The sequence below is a fragment of the Chenopodium quinoa genome, unplaced genomic scaffold (assembly GCF_001683475.1).
Source record: "Chenopodium quinoa cultivar QQ74 unplaced genomic scaffold, ASM168347v1, whole genome shotgun sequence".
NCBI classification, from domain to species: domain Eukaryota; kingdom Viridiplantae; phylum Streptophyta; class Magnoliopsida; order Caryophyllales; family Amaranthaceae; genus Chenopodium; species Chenopodium quinoa.
Window position 1 is genome coordinate 2,909,147 of NW_018742418.1, and position 21,016 is coordinate 2,930,162.

A 21,016-nucleotide genomic window follows, 5' to 3' on the forward strand; every position below is an offset into this window, starting at 1 on the left:
TGGAGCTAGAAGGACAACCTGATTATATCCAAAAGAGTGAAAGATCGAAACTATAGCATATGGATCTCCCTATGCATATCCTTTCTCCGAGAATGAGCCAAGTCCAAAGATAAATTAGACAGAGGGAACAAGAAAAAAAAAAAAAAAAAAAAAAAAAAAAAAAAAAAAAAAAAAAAAAAACAATAATGTGATGAAACAGAAGAACTAGTAGCTGATGAAGGCTAACCTCATGTTAGCCCCAAATACAGAAAGAATAAAATGCTGATTCTGCAATCTGCTCTAACATTATATAGTTCACAATAAACATGCACATATATATATTTACATATTCAACATGATGAAAACCTTAGGAATCAAGAATTGGATGGATTCTACTTATATATAGGAATAAGGGAGGGTATACGTATATATATATGATTGATCATCTCTGAAGTAAAAGTGCAGCTCCAACCAAACCAAACCATAGAGTTACTGCAGCCCAGAAAATGCGATTATCCTGCAAGTCAACAGGGGGTTTCCACTTTAGGAAGTCCCCAATATAATCTCTGGATGAGGAGAATGCACTCGTAGTTGAAGAACCAATGAATTGTTCCTTGTCCTTGCTTTTGTCGGTCCAAGTCGATGCATAGCTGCAAGAGACAATAGAAGTATCCAAGTGTTAGCAAGGATTTAAGCGCCAATCTGCAGAAAGAAATACCACTCATAGACAAAGCGAGCAAAATTGCAGCAGTGAGCTTCAAAAAAACGGTATAACTGAGAAACATTACATGTTTTACATTCCAAAATCCAAACTGAGAAACATTACATGTTTTACATTCCAAAATCCATGAAAGCCTACAACAAGATGCTGATCCAATTCCATATTTTGCTATGTTTATAGTCTGCGGAGATTCACCTAAAAGACTCTATCAACAAATTAAGTGTAAATGTGTAAGCTTAATTACAGCTTTTGTAGACACATTGGATCAGATTTTATAAGCAACACTTTCATCAATACATAGTAAGCATTAAATAATTTGGCATAGTCCCTAAGTGATGTCTTTGATCCAAGATGAGATTTCTCTCTTGGTAACACACTACATGATCCAAGAAGTCTTCTGATATGCTAATTTGGTGACTTCTCCACAAATTCTTGTGAGGGTCTAGTACTCTAGTGATTTTTCCATAAAGTCTCAAGTAGTTGTGGTCCACACAGCAGGTTCATATGGTAAATTCATGTAGAGTATACCAGCTTCATGGTCTGTCATAAGCCCCAATGGGATTATAAACCAAAAGCTTCATTTATAATCAAGTGTAGTCGTGTGAAACTAAGAGTCAAACCTAGTGTCAACTCTTGGATATGTAATGTGGTGCACATGAATAATATTAGCCGGTAATCAAAGATGAGTTATTTGGAGGTTGTCTTCATCAACTAGAAGATAATACACTGAAGTAATTTCTTTGCCATTAATAAAAAATTTGTGGTTTATACCTAAAATAGAGGAGGAATCTCCCATGTTATACCTAGTGTATAATTCTCTTGTGTTAAACTGTTAATCTCTCTTTTGCTTCTGTGATGCAGGATACAGTTAAATTCATAGCAAGTGGTGAAAGTGCCCTTAACTCATAACATGAATTCTTAAGATAAATGAGGTGGAGATGTAAGTCCTGAGAATCACCTGTCATAACTATTACCAATTAACGGGATTGTTACCATCTCTTCTTGGGTTATCTTTATTTTCGGTGCTTGCAAGATGTAACGAAGCTCTGCAGCTTGTCTGCGAATGCTGACACTGGGATGCTTTTTTTCTAATTGCTGATACAGATCAATGCAATCTGCATGCCGGTTGTTGGCCTCGTACGCCATAGCAAGCCATATTTGTATCTGAAGACCATAAAAAGAGAATGATATTAGGCCAACCACAATTACATTCACCCACTATAACAAGAGAGCAACCATATTTCATCATGTGCTAGCAGCCAAACCGACCTCGCCACCAAAAAGCGTAGGTCTTGGAATGATTGTCAATGCAGCTTCTAAAAATTCAATAGCTCGTTTATACATGCCCCTACCATAAGCCTTCTGACCCAGCTCAAACATCAATTTAGCAGTTGCTCTTCTTTCAGCTTGTTCCTTTGCCACCTACAGTATCATGGAAAGAAAAAGAATTGATGAATCAGCTTCATTAAAAAAGCATATTCAATAACATAAAAAGTGAAATAATCAACCAAACAAAATTCATCATTCTTCATGCCTTACATAGACCCCACAAATAACAAATACTCTCTGCCTTAAGAAACAGTTTTGGTAGAAAATTCTAGACATCAATTCTTCATCGTTGCCTCTAGCTAGATAAGCAAGTTCTAGTTGACAATTTTACCTAACTGCTCAAATCACTTATCTGAAACAATCACATATCCACTAAAGGCTTGAGGATGTCCATAGGCGGCAGACCAGTAGCACAAGTCCTAACACCCAACCTAACCAGTTTAAAGACATGGAAAAGGCGTTCACAGAAAAGACATCCTGAAAACTTTTTCTGAAAGTATGCAACACAAAGGAATGGATGATACTATTGGAAGCAGTGGCTAAACATTTTCAAGCAAATGTAGCAGCTAACTTCAAGCAAAATAAGAAAGGCAATAATAATAATAATATAAAGATTATAAACAGTCACTTGTCAATAGTTACTAGTGGGCAAAATAGGGAGTATGATGGCTACAACTCTACAGGTAATTGCCCAAAGCATAACTACGGATGCAACAGCTAAATCCTGTTATTTTACTATTCCGGTGACTCAAGTCAGAAGGCTCAAGTAATGAATGACTGGATAGTGCATAACAGAACATATGCCAGTGCCTATACTCCTAGGAGTAAAGTATTTAAAATGGAACAAAGAGCTTATTTAGCATTCAACCATCATCTCTACGACTTTAAGAGGCATAATTCCATGATATCATGCAACACTCAGAAGAAACAACAGCAATCACAGCCTAAATTACTTCAATTTTGTATAGCTTTCCACTATCCTACTTGTCTGCAGATAAGAGGAACCAAAATAATAAAAATCAAAATAACCCAATAACTGATCAAGAAACAAGTGTGGAAGTAAATGTCAAGAATATTTCTTGATACTATCTTCTCAAATCATATTTGGCACAAATCATAACTTTGACCATGTGAATATCTTCCTAGGAGAATATTATCTTTGATTATGCAAATCATACCTTTTTACTTCTATTATGCAAATCAAATTCCTAGAATTGTGTAAATCATATATATCAATTTCTTCCATTTGCAATGACATCATCAATATGATGTTGGAAATTTTAATTGAGCTTCTATATTATCAGCTGAGTTAAAGAGTTCATTTTAAATGGTGAGATTATATAAGGTGGCACAATGTCAGAGTTTATCACTTAAAAAGGTGATATGTCATCCCTTCTACGACTATCGTGCTACGAATCTATATCATCACCCATCTTAATTCTTGCACAAATAATAAGATACCAACTCTTTCCTTCATCTTTGCTTAAATTCAGTGCTCCTTTGGACTTAATATCCTCAAGATGGCAGAATTTATTGGTTCTCTCCTATGTCAACCTACAAATTCTACAAAACTATGTGGATCATTTTACTAGGGCCCTGTTCTCTTCACCTTATTCAAATAATATTCAATAAAAATAATTTCAGTTTAGTAAAAATTAGTTAAGTTTAGTAAAAAAAAAAAAAAAGTTCAATTAAGTAAAAATAAGTTGTAATTTATAAAAATCATTAACTTCAAAGAACAAATATAATAAAGAAAATTAGTTGGATAAGTTTTAATCATTCAAAATAATTCAAGTTCTGTGAAATTAATTTAAGTTCATAAAAAATAATTTCATTTCAATAAATTAAATTTCAAGCAAAAATAAGGTGAATACAACAAGGCCTCGATATATTTGGTTTAGGCTCTTAATATAATCCAACATCTAAAAAACATATCTCCAATTCCACACCCTTCATAAACTATTCCTCAATTCTCCCTTTTTGCCAATTTTACTCCAGCAATGGAGGCGAATATCTTAAACTAACCCGCTATTGTCTCTTCCATTGGCATTTCACATCTTACATCACCAACTTATACACTCAAAAACAATGACTATGTATTTCATACTAAACTGCCAACTACTCATCAGACTACCATTGTCTACCTTATTAACTGTCTCTTATGCCCACTCTCCAAAACAAATCGCCTTACTCATATGCTTCAAAGAACAACCATCTTTCTTTACCAAGCTCAGAAGCGTTTGCTAAACTGCCAACTACTCATCAGACTCTTTACTTTACTTCCACACCTTATTAACCGCCTCCTATGCCCACTCTCCAAAACAAATAGCCTTACTCAATACTCATATGCTTCAAAACACAACAATCTTTACCAAACTAAGAAGCGTCGGGTGCCTTTGCTACCCTTGGCTTAACCCGATACTTCTCATCTTCTCCTGAATTGCACGCTCTACTCCTTCCATCTTTGTCGGTTATTCTCCATTTCTACTTGCCAGAACCTCTAACTGCCAAGTACGAACTACTCATCGGACTACCATTGTCTCCCTTACTAACTGCCTCCTATGCCCACTCCCCAAAACGAATCGCCTTACTCATATGCTTCAAAACACATCCATCTTTACCAAACTCAGAAGCGTTATGCTAAACAGCCAACTACTCACTGGACTCTTGACTTTACTTCCCTTGTCTACCTTATTATCCACCTCCTATAGCTCTATGCCCACTCTCCAAAACAAATCACCTTACTCATATGCTTCAAAACACCACCATCTTTACCAAACTCAGAAGCATTGGGTGCCTTTGCACTCTCGGCTTTACCCAATACTTCTCGTCTTCTCCTGAATTGCACATTCTACTCCCTCCATCTTTGTCGGTTATTCTCCATTTCTACTTCCAGAACCCCAACTAGTGCCTTGAGGCCCTTAATCTAACCACCAACAAAATCTATAATTCTTGTTGTGTCAAATTCATTTTATCAATACTTCAATAACCAAACGTCTGCCCCTCTATTTTCTCATCCTACATGCCAACCTGCACCCGATAAATTGAATTGGGCACCATCTTAATTACCTCCAAATCTATAACTACGCAAAGTTTGCAACAAATTGCTTATGAATCTGAATAGTAAGTTCCTCAGTGAATTGATCTCCAAACAAAAACACAACACAACATTAATTAAAAATAAAATAATTAAATAATAAACACAACTAGGCATTTAAATATTTCTAAAAATCCACAAAATCTTCAAACATCATCAAAATTCAAAACAACATAAATCATTAAATCTCTCAAATTATAAATAAATCATCAAATCCAAATCAAAAGGCGAGCAGATCACAAACCTTTTCGAGCTCTTTCCGAACTCTCATCTTCTTCTCCTCCTCAGTCTCATCAACACCATCACCTTCACTAGCTTCAGCATCAACCCTCCCTTGCAATTCCTCCGCCTTCTTCTCCAACTCTCTCATCTCCTCAAGCTCCTTTACTCTCCTCCTCATCTGCATCTCCCAGTCAAACAATTCCTCATCATCACCACCATTACCGCCGCCTTCTCCTCCGCCATTTCCGTTCTCTTCGTCGCTAGAATATTCTACAGCATTCGACTTCCTCGAGAAACTCAGCCTTCCGAGTGTCGAAAACTCCCCCCATATCTGAAACTCCTTCTCTCTTTTCGGCAAGCCTAAGCTCAACACGACGTCGTACGGAAGTAGTCGGAGCTTTTTCCGGTGATCGGAGATTACCTTCGCCGGCAAATTTAGGTCTACAGGTAAAACTAGGTTTCCCAGAACAGTCGCCATTGTTGCCGGAGAAGTTTGAGGAGAGAAATTTTTTTAGCAGAGAGAAACAAAAAGGAGCCGTAAAGGAGAGATCAGTGATGAATGCGTGAGAGATTGAGAGATATTTTGTGAGGTGCAGGATGAAAAGACGGTTTTGTCCTCCTTCACAGGATTACATAGTTACATATAGTGGGGTTAAAAACGGGTGGTATTAGGTGGAATAGAGGGAGTTGTTGAGGGTATTATGGTCTTAACAGGTTTGAAATTACGTGGCGCGTTGTTGAGGCAGCTGCCTTGTGGCGGGTGTTTTATTGGGAGTTTGGCAATGCGTTGAAGAAATGGATAGTCTTAACGATTAGGATCACGGCATTGTTACGACGTCGTGTAACTAGGATTGTAGGTGATTATAAAATGACACGGGTTAATTACTGGTTAAAAAATTTCCGTCCAATTTTATTTTTTTTTGCCAAACTATTTTAGGAATTTAAATCACTATAGGCTTAAAGCACTTTCCTTCCTACTTGAAGGATTTATAAATAACGATTTACAAACTTAATTACATTTTCGCGTTGAAATAAAACTTAATTATAAAACTATTGTCCATGTAAACTCGGTAAGAGAGTTTTTTTTTTAATCAATCAATTATTATGTTTGTATTTATCACTTCCCCACCACCACCCCCTCCAAAGTCCACCAAACTGGCTGACCGGATTGGCGACCACTATTACAAAATAAATATGAAGTCTGATGTCAGTTGAGTTCCCCATGCATCTTTATTTGAGTAAATACCACAATAAGGTACTGAACTTTGATATAAGTTGCAGGTGAAGTAATAAACTTTCAAAAGTTACTGTTAGAGTACTACTGAAATAGGGAAAAAAAAAACCCCGTTTACCTTGTATAACCGATTATACATTGCAAGAAAACTAACAGAAAATAAAATCCTTTAATTTCTTTTATCTCTTTTTGCTCCCCCTTCTTAATTTTTCAAGTTTCTTTCATCTTCTCCATCATCAACTTCAAATTCTCTCTCCTTTTAAAAATATTCAAACCCCCCTAGAACAACCCCCACTCCTCGCTGGCCATAGCACACCAGCCGGCCACTGCAGATCACCTCCCGCGACCACCACCTCTGCTCCTCCCTTCTTTCTATCTTTTTTTTTTTCTTTTACGATATCAAGGTGGGGGATTTTTCTAGTGGGTGTTATGTTAATTTAGGGTGGATGGGTTGGGTTTCGACGGTTAGGGTTGGGTTTCGGGGTAGTATATGTTTATATTTTAGAGGTTAGGGTGGGAATTCGAGGTGGGTAGGGTGGTTTTCAAGTGGATTTTCATGTGGTCTCATTTGAAGAAAGCCAACGTTTAAGGAGTGGAAAGGGGTCGGGTAGGGAAGAAACACTACTAGAAAACAGGCGATTTTCGACGGAATTTTTCCGTCAGAAAACACCCTGAAATCCGTCGGAAACTGTCGTTGTAAACATTTTTGTAGGAAAAACGACCCTTTTCAACGGAATTTCCGTCGGAAACAGGCTTTGGAAATATTTTCCATCCCAAAAAAGTCCGTAAAAAAAAACACCCCCATAGCCCAAAACTCTACACAACCCACGACCACCACCAGCCCACACCTCCGGCCCACAGCCACACCACCAGCCCCAACTTCACACCACTAGCCTCATCACACATTACGACACCCCCAACCCACAACAACTTGAAAAACCCTCCCGAAAACCCAACCACCACAATTTAAACCTAAACCACCACGATTTAAACCCCAACCACCACAAACCCTAACTGATTCAAACCCCAACCACCACAAATCCTAACCGATTTAAACCCCACCCACCGCGTCACCGGTGACACCACAACAAAAAAAAGGTAAAAACACACAAAAAAAAAAAAGCGTACCTTAACCGAAATGGGCTTTGAATTTGGTTTAAGAAGGCCAAATTCGACCATGAAAATTCTAGATCTAGAGTTTTCACGGTCGAATTTGACCTTAAAAACCATTCATTTTTTACACCACCAACCAACCTAACTGCTGGCGATAAAGAGAAGTGGAATGAGAACAAACCACCGCGTCACCGGCAAGTCAGGGACACCACAACCCAAAAAAAAGAAAAAAAAAGTTAAAAACACAAAAAACTTACCTTAACCGAAAATGGGCTTTGAATTTCATCTTAAAAATTTGGTTTAAAAGAGAAAGAGAAGGAGAAGAAGAAAGAGAAGAGGAGAGAGAAAGAGAAGGGAGAAAAGGCGGAAGAGAATAAGAGAAGGAAGAGAAGGGAAAAGAGGCGGAAGAGATGAAGAGAAGACAGAGAGAGAAAATCCAATGAAGGGGTTGCCGGTTTAGGGTTTATGTAATTGGGGTTTTTGAAAAAAAATATATATATATATATTTTCCTAAGGAATATAAATCCGTCGGAAATTTTGACTTTTCCAACGGAATTACGTGTCCGTCAAAATCTGTCCGTCGGAAATAGGCTGTTCTCTTGTAGTGAAATGGGGTCGGCTAATAACAAGGGGAAAGAGAAAGGGTTCAAGGGTGGGGGAGGACTGGCGGCCGGTGCTGGGTAGGTCGGGCCGGTGGGGGATGGGATCCGAGATCTTAGAATTGGAATAAGTTCAGCAGCGGATCACAAAATCTTGGTGATGTTTTCTATTTAATGAAAGGTGGGTTTGCTTTGAAATCATCCGTCTTGCACCTAACCTCCCCCCCCCCCCCCCCGAGTATATGCTTCAACAGGAATCACATAGGGGGAGATTAATACAATAGAAACCTCTGGTAAAATGTCTGCCTGTAACGTAACTCCGCAGATAAACTACATAGCCCGTTTTAGGGATTGGTGACTTACCCATTCAGTGACTTTGGGCTGTAAAAAGAAAGTGGAGAAATTTGCTCTAATTGTTAAGAGTTAATTGTTGATTCTTCTGTAGATATTAATGTATAAGTTTTCAAGTGGTTGAATTAAAAACTAAAAGGTTGTGGGACTAATGGACATAGATTATGGTGTTGGGAAGGGCCAGCTTACCAAAACAGGAAGAAAAAAGATAATTTAAGGGATGGGGAGGAGAGAGAAAGGATATATATATATATATATATATATATATATATATATATATATATATATATATATATATATATATATATATATATATATAAGGAATGACCAGAAATATTACCTTTGGTCACCAGTTTAACACCTTATTTGTAACAAATGAAACTTCTGTTACTTTATTATTACTTTTACCAAAGTTCATTACCTTATTGTGTTGTTAACTCGTCTTTGATTTGTAATTTGATTAATGCACTATTTAGTTGAGTAATATAATTATCAAGCCATATCATTAGGCTTAGATTGATGTTACACTTTTTGAAAAATATTTTTCCATTTTTCTATAAGGGCACATTATACTCATTAAGATCTTCTCGAGTGACATCTCGATTTTGAGTTTTACCAGAATACTACATCCTTTCTTCTTAGCTTAATGAGTGATTTCACTGTGTAGATGACTAGATGGTGGTCGCTTGTCTAGTCGATGCCAATAGGGTGGTCTTCGGTGGAGCTGCTCTGTGGTGGAGGGGGAGCATTACTTTCACGATTTTTTGCTTTGTTGTTGTTGTTTTTTTTATTTCCCTGTTTTTGTGAAGTAATTTTGTTAAATAATAAGTTGCGGTTTTGTAAAATAAATAGATAGCAGTTTCTATTAATCATATTCCGTTGACCTAACTCGAGCTCGATGCTCGATCATCAGATATTTGATCTAGTTTTGAATTTACTTGTTTTAATTATATTATTATTTATTATAATTGATGATTGAATTCTGTCATATAAAGCCCCCAAATATGACAATTACCCCAGTGCCTAGTTGTCGATAAATTATTTTAAGCTACAAACTATTTTATTAAAATGATAATAATAAAAAAATTCGAGCCAAGCCAAGGATATATCAGACTTGGCTTGTAAAAGTTCGAGCAGAACTTGATTTGAGCTCTGACCGAGTTGAGCATTGAGTTATTCGGGCAGCTTGTGAGCAAACTCAGGTCGTTAATAGTTAATAACCTGCAAGACTCATGCAAGACCATATTTGAGTCTCAGCTTGAGATTATATTTGAGACAATGTAATAAACTTACCCTTATACCAACTTACCAAATAGTACATTCTATAATTAAAATAGATTTAGACTTTATGAGAAATTACAAGTTCATCATTTTGATAAACAACCCATATTTATCAAGATGGCAAATTTGTAAATAAATAGTAAAAAATGTGCACCGTTATTAGCGGTTCTATCATAAACAATGCACTTTTTTTTGGTAGAATTGCTAATGGTCTGTTAGTCCATGAATATTGCAAAATTTTGGTCATTTTTTTTTTTACAAATTTGTCATTTGATAAACATGCAAAAATATCAACTGAGGCGCCCTTAAACTTCGGCTCATTTAAAGGTGATCGATTGATCGTGTGGGTAAGGCCGACAATAAAAGCTGGTATGTTACATTATTATAGACTTACAGCTAAAGATGGCTATGGGCCGTGCCGAGTCATGCCTCGTGCCAGACCCACGTGCTTTGGAGTTAGCTAGGCTCGGCCCATGAGTTTCATGCCGTGACGAAATTTTCAAAAGGTTGGCCCGGCCTAAGCCCACGTGCCGGGCCTAAGCAAAATTTAATTGATTTTAACGTGTTTTGTCGTGCTGGGCTGGGTCGTGCTGTACCTTATTGTGTTTCCCCCAAATAAAGGCAGCCCAAGCCCGGCCCACGGCTCGACACGCACAGTAACGTGCCATGCTTTTTGTGTCGGGCCATACCAAGACTGGCCCGGCCCAGTGCCATCTTTAGTTACAGCCTTATTGGCCAAAGAGTCCGGCAAAGCCAAGACTTCACCAACCAATGTTACCAGCACTTCAACACCGTGTCACTGTTCATAGATAGACCTTAAAAAAACAAAAATGAACGGATAAATAAAAAAAACCAAGGAATTTCTGGTGTCTGTCCTCCTTGCGTAATACCAACGGTAGACTTAGCATTTCTACACGGTGGAAGTAATAACTACACAAACTCGTACGGAGTACCTCATCATCAATGGCGCTCTCTACCTTCACCTTCAAACTCACCCCTCCACTTTCTCTTCCTCTCCGCCATACCCAACCACTTCCAAACCCTCGAATTTTCTCTCTCCTCCCCACACCATGTCCATCCCTTCGTCTTCCTCCTCCTTCCAGAAACTTCCTCCGGCGCCGGAGATTGCTTCCCGTCAATGCGGCGGCGTCGGTGAACGGAATCTCAATTGCTACTAATCCAGAGAATCAAGAATTTGAAGAAAAGGTTGAGTTAGGAGAGAGAATTCGAAAGATTTTTGATTTTTTGCCGGCGATTTTGCCCGGAGGAAAATGGTGGAAGTTGTCTGAGGAAGAAATTGAGGTTGATCTTAAAGCGAAGCCGGTGACTGTTTGGAATGCGCTTCATCGGATGTGGACGTTGGTTCGGAGTGATCGTTGGGTCATTTTTGCTGCCTTTTCTGCTCTAATTATCACTGCGGTAATATACCTCATATCTTTTATACAGTATCATAGTTGTGATTTATGTGCGTTAAGTATTTATGCTTGTTTTCCAATTTTTCATAAGTTTTTGATATACTACATATGAAATGATATAGTATTCCAGTTAGACCTGTAATTGTTGCGTTATTTGCGAAACCAATGCTTGAGTTGAGGTACTGCACTATTGCGCACGCGGCTTTTTTTGGTTGTATATGAAAATTTAGCTAAGGTCATGGCAAAATCTGAAAAGGTGGTTTGTTTAAAGTCCGAGCGTGGTTAAATTGATAGTTAAAAAGTTTAATCGAGAATCGAAAAGTTGATTGAGAAGGCGGTTGGAAGTTGAAAGCGTTATGATAATTGGAGTTCAAGCCTTCAAGGTGGAAATATTTTAGAAGCTACATTATCTAGCTTATTGCAAAAGCTAGTTTTGCTAACCATAATTTGTGAGTATTGTCTAACATGAGTTGAGAGGGTTTAAATTCTGGAACGCCTAACTAGAAGTAATATTATACTCCCTCGGTTTAAATTATTACTTGTTACATTGGCTCACTTTTATTGTTTCATAATACTTGTGTCGCCTCTGAAGAATATTGATGGAAGCATTCTAAGTTAAACTTGCCACTTTATGATACCTTAATATAGATCATTTTTAGAAGTTTATGCTCATTGTTTTAAAGCAATTACACATTTGAAGAATTGGATAAAAAAAAAAAAAAGTACGTAAATCATATCTAATACTTGTTGAGTAGTGTTGTGCCATGAGTGTAAATGAAGACATGCTTATTTTGGTTGATCTTGGCTAGTTACAATTGTCATTATTAGGTTTATAACCTAATTGAAAGTGGTCGCTTAATAGTGTACTCAGTGACTCAGTGTTGTTACTGGCTCATGGTGAGGTGAAGCAAAATGCTTTGCGATTAAAATTTTCGTTTTTTTGGAAACTAAGATAGCAACTACTAGGGTGTCCTTTGTTCGTATAAAAACTGAACTCCATGATTGTCACTATCACTAATTTGTGCTAATACTTTTAGTTTTTTTTATGAATGGATTAAGGGATCTATGTCTGATACTTATGAAGTTTGTATGACTTTGCTTATTTAACAAGTCTAATTGATAGGAGATGTTCTGTTCATGTGTTTGATGGAAAAATGGTTTCTTGTTTTTTCCTTTCAGCTTGCAGAGATCTCTATACCACACTTCTTGACAGCATCAATCTTTTCAGCACAGAGTGGCAATGCCATGATTTTCCGTCGAAACGTGGTTCTTTTGTCTATTTTTTGCATCATTGCAGGAATTTGCAGGTCAAAATCTTGTATGGTCAATACATCCTTTTTCTCTGAACTATAGTGTAGGAGATGACACTTAGTAGTTTTCCTAGTGCTTATGCCTCAATTTTGCTGATTTCCTGTCCCTTGAATCATCCTTTTTGAGTTTAGATGTTGGTCTAAGCATACATGTCCACACTTCAATTGTAATGAATTTCAACAATATTGCTTGGCCATGTTTTTTTGCAGCAATTTGATATCATATTATGTTGGCATGGATTGCATGTTTGGAATGACTTATTGGAAGAAATTGAAATATGTAGACGGTGATGAATTGCTGCTTGATATGTTTCATGTTGGTCACCTGTTAGGTAATAGTTAGGTTTTATCCCATGGCTCAAAGTTTCAAACCATAGTTGTCAAAAATATTGGAATATTGTGTTAAATATTTGAAGGCATTACAAAGCTTCTTGCAATTGATTTAATGGTCTGAATCTTGTCAGTCAATGTGCCAAGTTATTATACTTGTTATCTACCTTATGAAATCCTTGACTGGCCTGCTTTTTACTAAGTATTATTCCTTATATTAGGTTGACAAGAGCTAGGAAATGCTAGAGATTACTCTGGTTCAATTTAGTGTGATTTATTCTCAGGACAACTTTTCATTGAACCGTTGACATGTTTAGCGAAAATATCAAGTATACAAAAGATGTTCTATGTGATGGTGATTAATTAGAACAAGTCATAAGAAAGTCCATGTTAATTGTTTAGTGAGAAAGTTGTTTAACTTTGTCATGTATTTATTATCTACTGCTGGCCCTTTATTGCTCATCGATGTTATTGGGTGAATAAATTTTGTGGGTTATATTACACTGTTCCCAAAAACCACGTGAATTTTCAGGGATTAAGTCTTGGGAAATTTGAGCACTGAGATAGCGTGAATTTGAAAGCATAATTTGTTGATGTACAAGCTGTTGTTTGTGACAATAATTTTAGTATAAAATATATGTACAGTTACGTGATAGAGCAACTGACTTGTAACATGTTTATTTGAGCTACAGTGGCATAAGAGGAGGCTGTTTCAGCGTTGCAAATATGATCCTAGTGAGTGGAGGTTTTTTGTACATACTTTTCTTCTTTACTTGTTCTGATTTGTAAATGTCCATTGGCTGCATCCTTTCAAAATTTATGCACTCCTGGTTGCAGCTGACTGAGGTCAACCAGAGCAAATATCTTCAAATCAAACTATATTGAAATTTTGCTTCTTCCTTTACAAACGAGCATTTACTTGGGGAAAGGGACTAGCTCAAATTCATAAAACCTTCTGCCTTTTAATTATTGTTTGGCATCTTGTATTGCCCATCTTGATCATAGTTCATGCTCATATGCAGGTCAAGAGAATGAGAGAAACGTTGTATTCCTCTCTCATGCTTCAGGTGCTGAGCCTTCATATTGGTTCCAAGACCCACCTTGGGGTATAGAAATTTTCATGTTTTGATATGAGTTGTTCTCTTTGTAGGACATATCCTTTTTTGATGCTTCAACAGTCGGTGATCTCACTAGCAGGCTCGGAGCAGATTGTCAGCAGGTGTCTCGTGTGATTGGAAATGATCTTAATTTGATATCACGCAATATTCTGCAGGTTCTCCTTTGCCTTATGCTTGTCTAGAATGTTTTCCTTTTTTTATGTTTTATTTTTTGTATGCTTATTAATTTATTATAAGATCTATGTTAATCTTCACTCTTTGTTTGCTATCTCAGGGCACTGGTGCCTTGATCTATCTGCTAATTTTATCATGGCCGCTTGGTTTGTGCACCTTAGCAATATGTATCACTCTTTCGTCAATTATGATTATATATGGCCAGTAAGTTTTCATGCCATGCTTGCTTCATAAACTTGGAACTTAGAATTCCTTTGCTTTCTTATTCTGACCAAAAAAACAGTAATCTATTCACCTAATTTTTATTAAGTGTGATCCATGGATAATTTAGCATTCGAAAACCATGCTCTGAACAATTTCGTGCTGGTCAAAATCAAATGTCGAATCTTGCTTCTAGAGAATACATAGTGACAAGAAAAGAGAATTGATTTGTCTTGGAAAATATTCCCTTTTAGGATACTTTCCTTGCTTACCTAAATTTAAACCTCACTAGAGAAGTAGAGACCCTGAGATAAAAAAAGTTAAACATATTGCTGGGTTGCATTTCTAGTCTGACAGATGACCTTATGCTGATCTATTCATTTATTTGTTGGTATGAAGATCTGACTTGTCCTTACATGGACTTTTGTGACCATTGGAAAATTTTAGTCTCAACACACCCCTCCCTCTTATATTCCTTACCATGTGATTGGAAATTCAATTTCAATATCACACCTAACAACCTAAGTAACTCAGAATAGGTGGTATGTTAATCATGGTTAGTGGGCCATGATTTGGACTTGGGTTATGCATGTTCATTCAAATTTAAACAGCTTTGTCACTTTTATGTGAGAAAGGATCTGAAATCTGTCTTACAGGTATCAGAAGAAGGCAGCGAAGCTGACCCAGGAGTACACTGCCTCTGCCAACGATGTAATGCCCATAATTCTCCTTGTTTTTTTTTCCTGGTAACATCTGCTAACACAGTTTTTTTTTGGGATATAGGTTGCTCAAGAGACACTTTCTTTGATGCGAACTGTTAGAGTTTATGGCACAGAAGAGCGAGAATTAGGAAGGTGGGTATTCTTTTTAAAAAAAATTTAAACCAGGCTGTTTGTATACTAAACAAATGAGCTACATTTAACTGTGGATAGGTATGAGGTGTGGCTGGAAAGATTAGCTGGTATCAGCTTACGACAAAGTGCTGCATATGGACTTTGGAATGTCAGCTTCAATACTCTTTATCACTCAACGCAGGTTTGGCACTTTTTTTTTTTTTTCATAGAAGTTATTCAACTTATGCCTGACCACTTTTATGTTTGTGCGATTTGGAAAATCGCCGGCATTTTGTATACGACAAAAAACCATTTTGGACCAAGCTGTGCAGCATTACTTTTCTGATTATTGATATGATTGGATAAAATAATGAAGGGAAAACACAAGCATTGTCTAACAAGATGCTGATATAAGATTGTATTATTTTATAACACTGCATAGTGCATACCTTTTGGCTATTTATTATTTGAATGCTTGTTCTTAACGTTGCGCTGTATTAATTTAAAAATTCTGGTACGCTTTGTTGGTTGCTTTTGTCTATTGATGTCTATCACATTTTGCTCTCATACAACAATTCTACTTCTGGGCTATGTGCAATTAACCTGACTTGATCTGATGTGATTTCCTGATTTGACCAAACTTTGAGTTTATATGTACATTTTTTTATTGGGTGTAGAGAGAGCCACAAGGTCAAATGATGTAGACGCGATTTGATCCCAGGTCTTGAGTACCACCCCTTGAGACTTTAACCAACTTAGCAAGTTAATCATCCACTATATGTACATAACTCCTAATTAAATGTTAGTTAATGGGATGTATTAATGTGTACTTTCCAAAAATGATTTTTCTTTTTTCTTTTTTAACCTCAAAATTAAAGATATTTTGTGATTAATAGACACAATTAAGATGATATGGTTTGATCTAATCTGATCATTTCTGATAAAAAGGAAATATTTATTTAATTAAGTTGGGACGGAATGTAGCCCTAGTCTTGAAGTCATGCCCTTAGAGTAAAAACTTGAAGTCATGTCCTTAAGAGTAAAAACTGCTGTTTGTGCTCTTGAGTTTAGCTATTATACCTAATTAGCATCTCCTGTTTTTGGTAATGGCTCCCAATAGTGTCAGATTTTCTTATTTCTAAACATTATAAGCCTAAGTTCTTGGTATTGTGAAAACTGACATATATCTTTTCACTTTCTAGGTCATTGCTGTGCTGGTTGGGGGAATGTCTATTCTGGCCGGTCGTCTATCAGCAGAACAACTAACTAAGTTTCTGTTATATAGTGAATGGCTAATCTATTCCACTTGGTGGATAGGGGATAATATCTCATCATTAATGCAGTCTGTGGGAGCAAGTGAAAAAGTATTTCAGCTGATGGATCTTGTGCCTAGTGAACAGTTCATCTCGGAAGGTAGTTTTTCAGATTTAAGGTTTTTCTTGGTCAGAAAACTAGATATGTATAGAATATAGGAGCACAAGATTTACTAGGATCTTGACCTCTCAGATCGATATGTTTTATACTCCTTTGCTTCCTGAACTTGGTCCTGACATGCTCTCTTTGCTCCATTGAAATCCTTGGTTGCACTTTAAAACTGAGACTACTTATTTAATTGTGCTCTTATGATATAATGGCTTTACACATTCTAAATCTGGACCTCTCATATCAATATTCACTATTGTGAATTTTGTGATCCTTTTTGCTTGACATATATAGTTGCTTGGCTATCCATCTCACTTTTTATAAGAAAATAAAACGTCTTGCCATGCAACTCGTGTTTCTTCTATGCTTAAGCCCTTTCAGCTCTTATATGTGAATATGTGATCACCTATGATTAATAGCTATTTACTATTTTACTTTTTGGGAACATGATGCAGGATTGAAACTGCAAAAACTGACTGGGCATATTGATTTTGTGGATGTCTCCTTTTCCTATCCGACAAGGCCTGAGGTATGTTCAATCTTGAGAGACTCTAATGCTCAGTTAGCACATAACCACTAATTCTGGCAGTGTCCAGAATTGTCTTATACTGTGCATATGCTATTATGTGCTGGTGTCGCTTGGATGATGTGTGAAACTTGAGAGTTGAGACCATGGAAATAAGAAAATAGGCAGGATGGCACTATTGTAGCTTAGATGACTTGTGAAAATTTAGAGATGCTATTTTTGGGTAGCTTGTCTTTCATATTTTGAGAAATGAGCTGTGGTCTATCCTTCTTTTTAGTCGCCATCTCTTCCAAATTGTGTTCTCTATCATTAAATTACTTGAACCATTTGGTATAATATAGATTACAAAATACCATAGTTTACAAAATCAGAAATGTAGTGACTTATTAATTGCAACCTGAAAGTTTATTAGGTTCCAACTCTTATTTAGCTGCTTGCACTATTCTATGTGACTAACATGCTAAGTTTGAACAGGTACATGTAGTAGAAGGCATAAATGTTTCCATGCACCCCAATGAAGTTATTGCTATAGTAAGGGACTACTCAATTCTTTCTTTTTTATTTTTCTTATTGATATTTTTTTGGTACTTTGGTGTTAACGACGAGTTTAATTTTTTTTTTTTTTTTGGGGGGGGGGGGTGGAGGGTGTTCTGGATTTTTTAAAAAATAAATCTTTTGTGGAGTAAAAAGGAAGGGGAAAAGTAAAAACCACATAATCAAAGATCTGCTAGTGACGTTGAAATTCATAAGTTATTACTCCTATTACCAATAATCCCAGTTCCCCCCCCCCCCTCTCCCCCCAAACATAGCCCTGACGACCTTACATTAGGAAAGGAGGAGCCTGGGGCTTGTGCAAACACTTGAACAATAAACCAATAGCTCATCAGCATTTGAAAGGGATTACTAATAAAGCTTTGATTTCCTTGCTGCATTATGACATTAAGGACCCATTTTTAATCAAGCTATTTTGTCAGGTTGGTCTTAGTGGCAGTGGTAAAAGCACAATTGTGAATCTTCTTCTACGTCTTTATGAGCCAACTGGTGGTGAGGTATGTCATATGTGTGTCTTAGATTGCGTATGCTTCTTCTCTCTCATACTAAAGGTTTACACTCTCTCAAAAGAATACATTTTTCTTTTCTGCAGATACTAATTGATGGCTTTCCTCTAAAAAAGTTAGACGCTCAATGGTTAAGAGCAAGGATGGGATATGTGGGCCAGGTTTTTGTCTTGCACTTTTGAGTTAAAGCTTGATGGATCAGCCAGGCAGCCAGTAACCTGCCTGTGTGGTAATAGAGATATAGATTTCACAACCTACAATGCTCACACATTCTTTGAACAGGAACCTCGGCTTTTCCGAATGGACATAAGCTCAAACATTAGATATGGGTGTCCCAGAGAGGTCACACAAGAAGATGTTGAGTGGGCTGCTAAGCAAGCTTTTGCTCATGACTTTATCTCATCCTTGCCCAATGGTTATAATACCATTGTTGATGATGATCTGCTCAGCGGTGGACAGAAACAACGGATTGCTATCGCTCGAGCTATCGTTAGAGATCCAGCAATTTTGATTCTTGATGAAGCTACTAGTGCCTTGGATGCAGAAAGCGAACACAATATCAAGGTTTGTGTATAACTCAACCATGGGGATCTATCATGTGTTCCTTGAAACAAAAATATTGATAAATCTTTGGTAGGCTCTAAGTAGCTGTATTAGATTTCCTTTTTTGTCTCCTCAATGTATACTCTGCTTACTTAAAAAAAGTGGGAAAAAGAATATGAAAGGAGGGTATTTGACATGGCTATTAATATATCAATTTGTATGCAGGGCGTTCTTCGTGCAGTAAAAAATGACTCGCGGTCGAAGAGAACTGTCATAGTAATTGCACATAGGTCTGTCTAAAAGCCTTGAATGAAAGTGATCACACACATATTCATGGCTTCTCACTGTGTTGAATTTGATGCTCCATTTATGCAGGCTTTCCACAATACAAGCTGCTGACAAGATAGTAGTGATGAGTGGTGGTCATATTGTCGAGGTAGGTCATGTCATAAATGATTGATGATCTTGATTCTCAAGCCTCTGATTTGAAGCTTTCTAATGTATAGTATGTATTATATGGCACAATGTTCTAAATTTCGCACCAAGTAATGGTAGAAAGTTGATGAGATGAAAATATTTAATTGCAAATGCCGATTGACCTATAGACAACTGTAGCTGTAGCCTGTAGGTGAATTTTATGTGCAAAATTATCCTTTTGGCATCCAAAAGTGATGTCAATTTTGTTCTTCTGTGGCTGTCTTTACGAGTCCAGATTTATATGTGTAGGTGGGTTGTCACAAGGAACTTCTTCTAAAGGACGGCTTGTATGCAAGATTAACCCGTAAACAAGCAGATGCTGTGGCTTGAAGCATTGAGCAATTCCATGAAAGTTACTTGGTATGAAGTACAGAACACATTGGTGCACTGTTTTACCTTTCTTAACAGTAGCCTTCTACTCCAGTCACGACCCATGAGAGGTTGAAGCAAACTGTTCAGCTGCTGATCTGTGAATTTGGCGAAAGTCAAAATTTTCATGTAACAGATCCAATGAAGAAATTGTGCATTGGTGCTTTGGTGGGTTGATGGTGGCAACCACATGGCTTAAAAGGCGCAGCTCAAATTTTTGATGCAGCTGCGACACACATTGTTTTTCCCTCCAATTCTTGTATCCATGTGTATTAATAATCCAATATATAGAAACTAGTTAGTTCAATCTGGAATTTGACTAACTTGCAAGTGTACATTATACAATATTACTTCAATTACAGCGCAGTTGCACCTTCTTGTGCAGTTGGATCCTTGTAAAAGTATATGTTGGATATTGAATATGGAACTTAACTTCCATCAATTCTATCAGTACTTTAAGATTAACTTATAATTTGTGGTCTTATAACTTTACCATCTCAGGAGCAAGACAATATTTGGTAGACAGAATGGATTTTGCAATTCTATGAACCTTGACCTACCATTAGCCCATTATTCAACCCTTCAACTTAGTTCAATTGTGGGTAAAACAATAAAGGGTTTAACAAACTAAATCATAAACTAGTGGCTAAGGCTAAACTATTCAAATCATACTTTCACCAAACCATTGGTTTGCATTGATTTTATCTAGTCGAATCAACTACTTTCATTACTTCCTCCGTTTCATATTAATCGCAACACTTTCCTTTTACATCCGTTTCATATTAATTACAACATTTCTATATTTGGAAAGGATCTACTATTATTTTATAATTTCTCTCTCCCACTAACCCCATTTTCACAAATATTTTATTATTTCTCTTTCCTACCAACCCCACTTATACTACTTTTTTATATTTTCTCTCCTACCAACAATACTTTATATTATAAAAAATCCTCTTTTGGGCCCCACCCTATAAGTTTAAACTTTGTGAACATCACCAGCTCCTGTTCTGTACACCCGGGTGTACCTTCCTCTAGGTACACCCAGGGACATTTTTGTAATTTCGTAGTAATTATTCCACATTGCTGACGCGTGCTCAACAATCTCCCTTTTCTACAATAAACAATTTTGCTCTCTTCACTATGTTCTTCATTAAATCTCCCAAAAACTAATAATTTCTACAAAAATTCATTCAATATGTTTACAAAAATTTCGCTCAAAAAATTATTATTTGTGAAGATAATTCAGCGATTTCATGATATTAAAGTTGTAAATTATGAATATTGAAACAAAAAACCTTCAACAAGTTTGGC

At 36.8% G+C, this 21,016-nt stretch overlaps 2 protein-coding genes across 2 annotated transcripts; one reads left to right on the forward strand and one right to left on the reverse strand.

Annotated features, from left to right (window-relative positions):
- On the reverse strand, nucleotides 1-6,119 carry LOC110709326. Its single transcript, XM_021887539.1, has 4 exons — nucleotides 5,371-6,119; nucleotides 1,970-2,122; nucleotides 1,659-1,864; nucleotides 1-629 (listed from the first exon to the last, which is right to left on the reverse strand). The coding sequence occupies exons 1-4, from the start codon at nucleotides 5,824-5,826 to the stop codon at nucleotides 422-424; spliced, it is 1,023 nt and encodes a 340-aa protein (XP_021743231.1). The 5' UTR covers nucleotides 5,827-6,119; the 3' UTR covers nucleotides 1-421.
- A 4,425-nt stretch (nucleotides 6,120-10,544) lies between these two features.
- On the forward strand, nucleotides 10,545-20,168 carry LOC110709334 (ABC transporter B family member 26, chloroplastic-like). The gene is made up of 18 exons (XM_021887547.1): nucleotides 10,545-11,345; nucleotides 12,521-12,648; nucleotides 13,674-13,716; nucleotides 14,004-14,048; nucleotides 14,132-14,254; nucleotides 14,374-14,477; nucleotides 15,131-15,185; nucleotides 15,258-15,328; nucleotides 15,407-15,509; nucleotides 16,510-16,720; nucleotides 17,185-17,258; nucleotides 17,730-17,786; nucleotides 18,230-18,304; nucleotides 18,400-18,474; nucleotides 18,596-18,877; nucleotides 19,082-19,146; nucleotides 19,232-19,292; nucleotides 19,583-20,168. The coding sequence occupies exons 1-18, from the start codon at nucleotides 10,890-10,892 to the stop codon at nucleotides 19,661-19,663; spliced, it is 2,109 nt and encodes a 702-aa protein (XP_021743239.1). The 5' UTR covers nucleotides 10,545-10,889; the 3' UTR covers nucleotides 19,664-20,168.
- The last annotated feature ends 848 nt before the right edge of the window (nucleotides 20,169-21,016 follow it).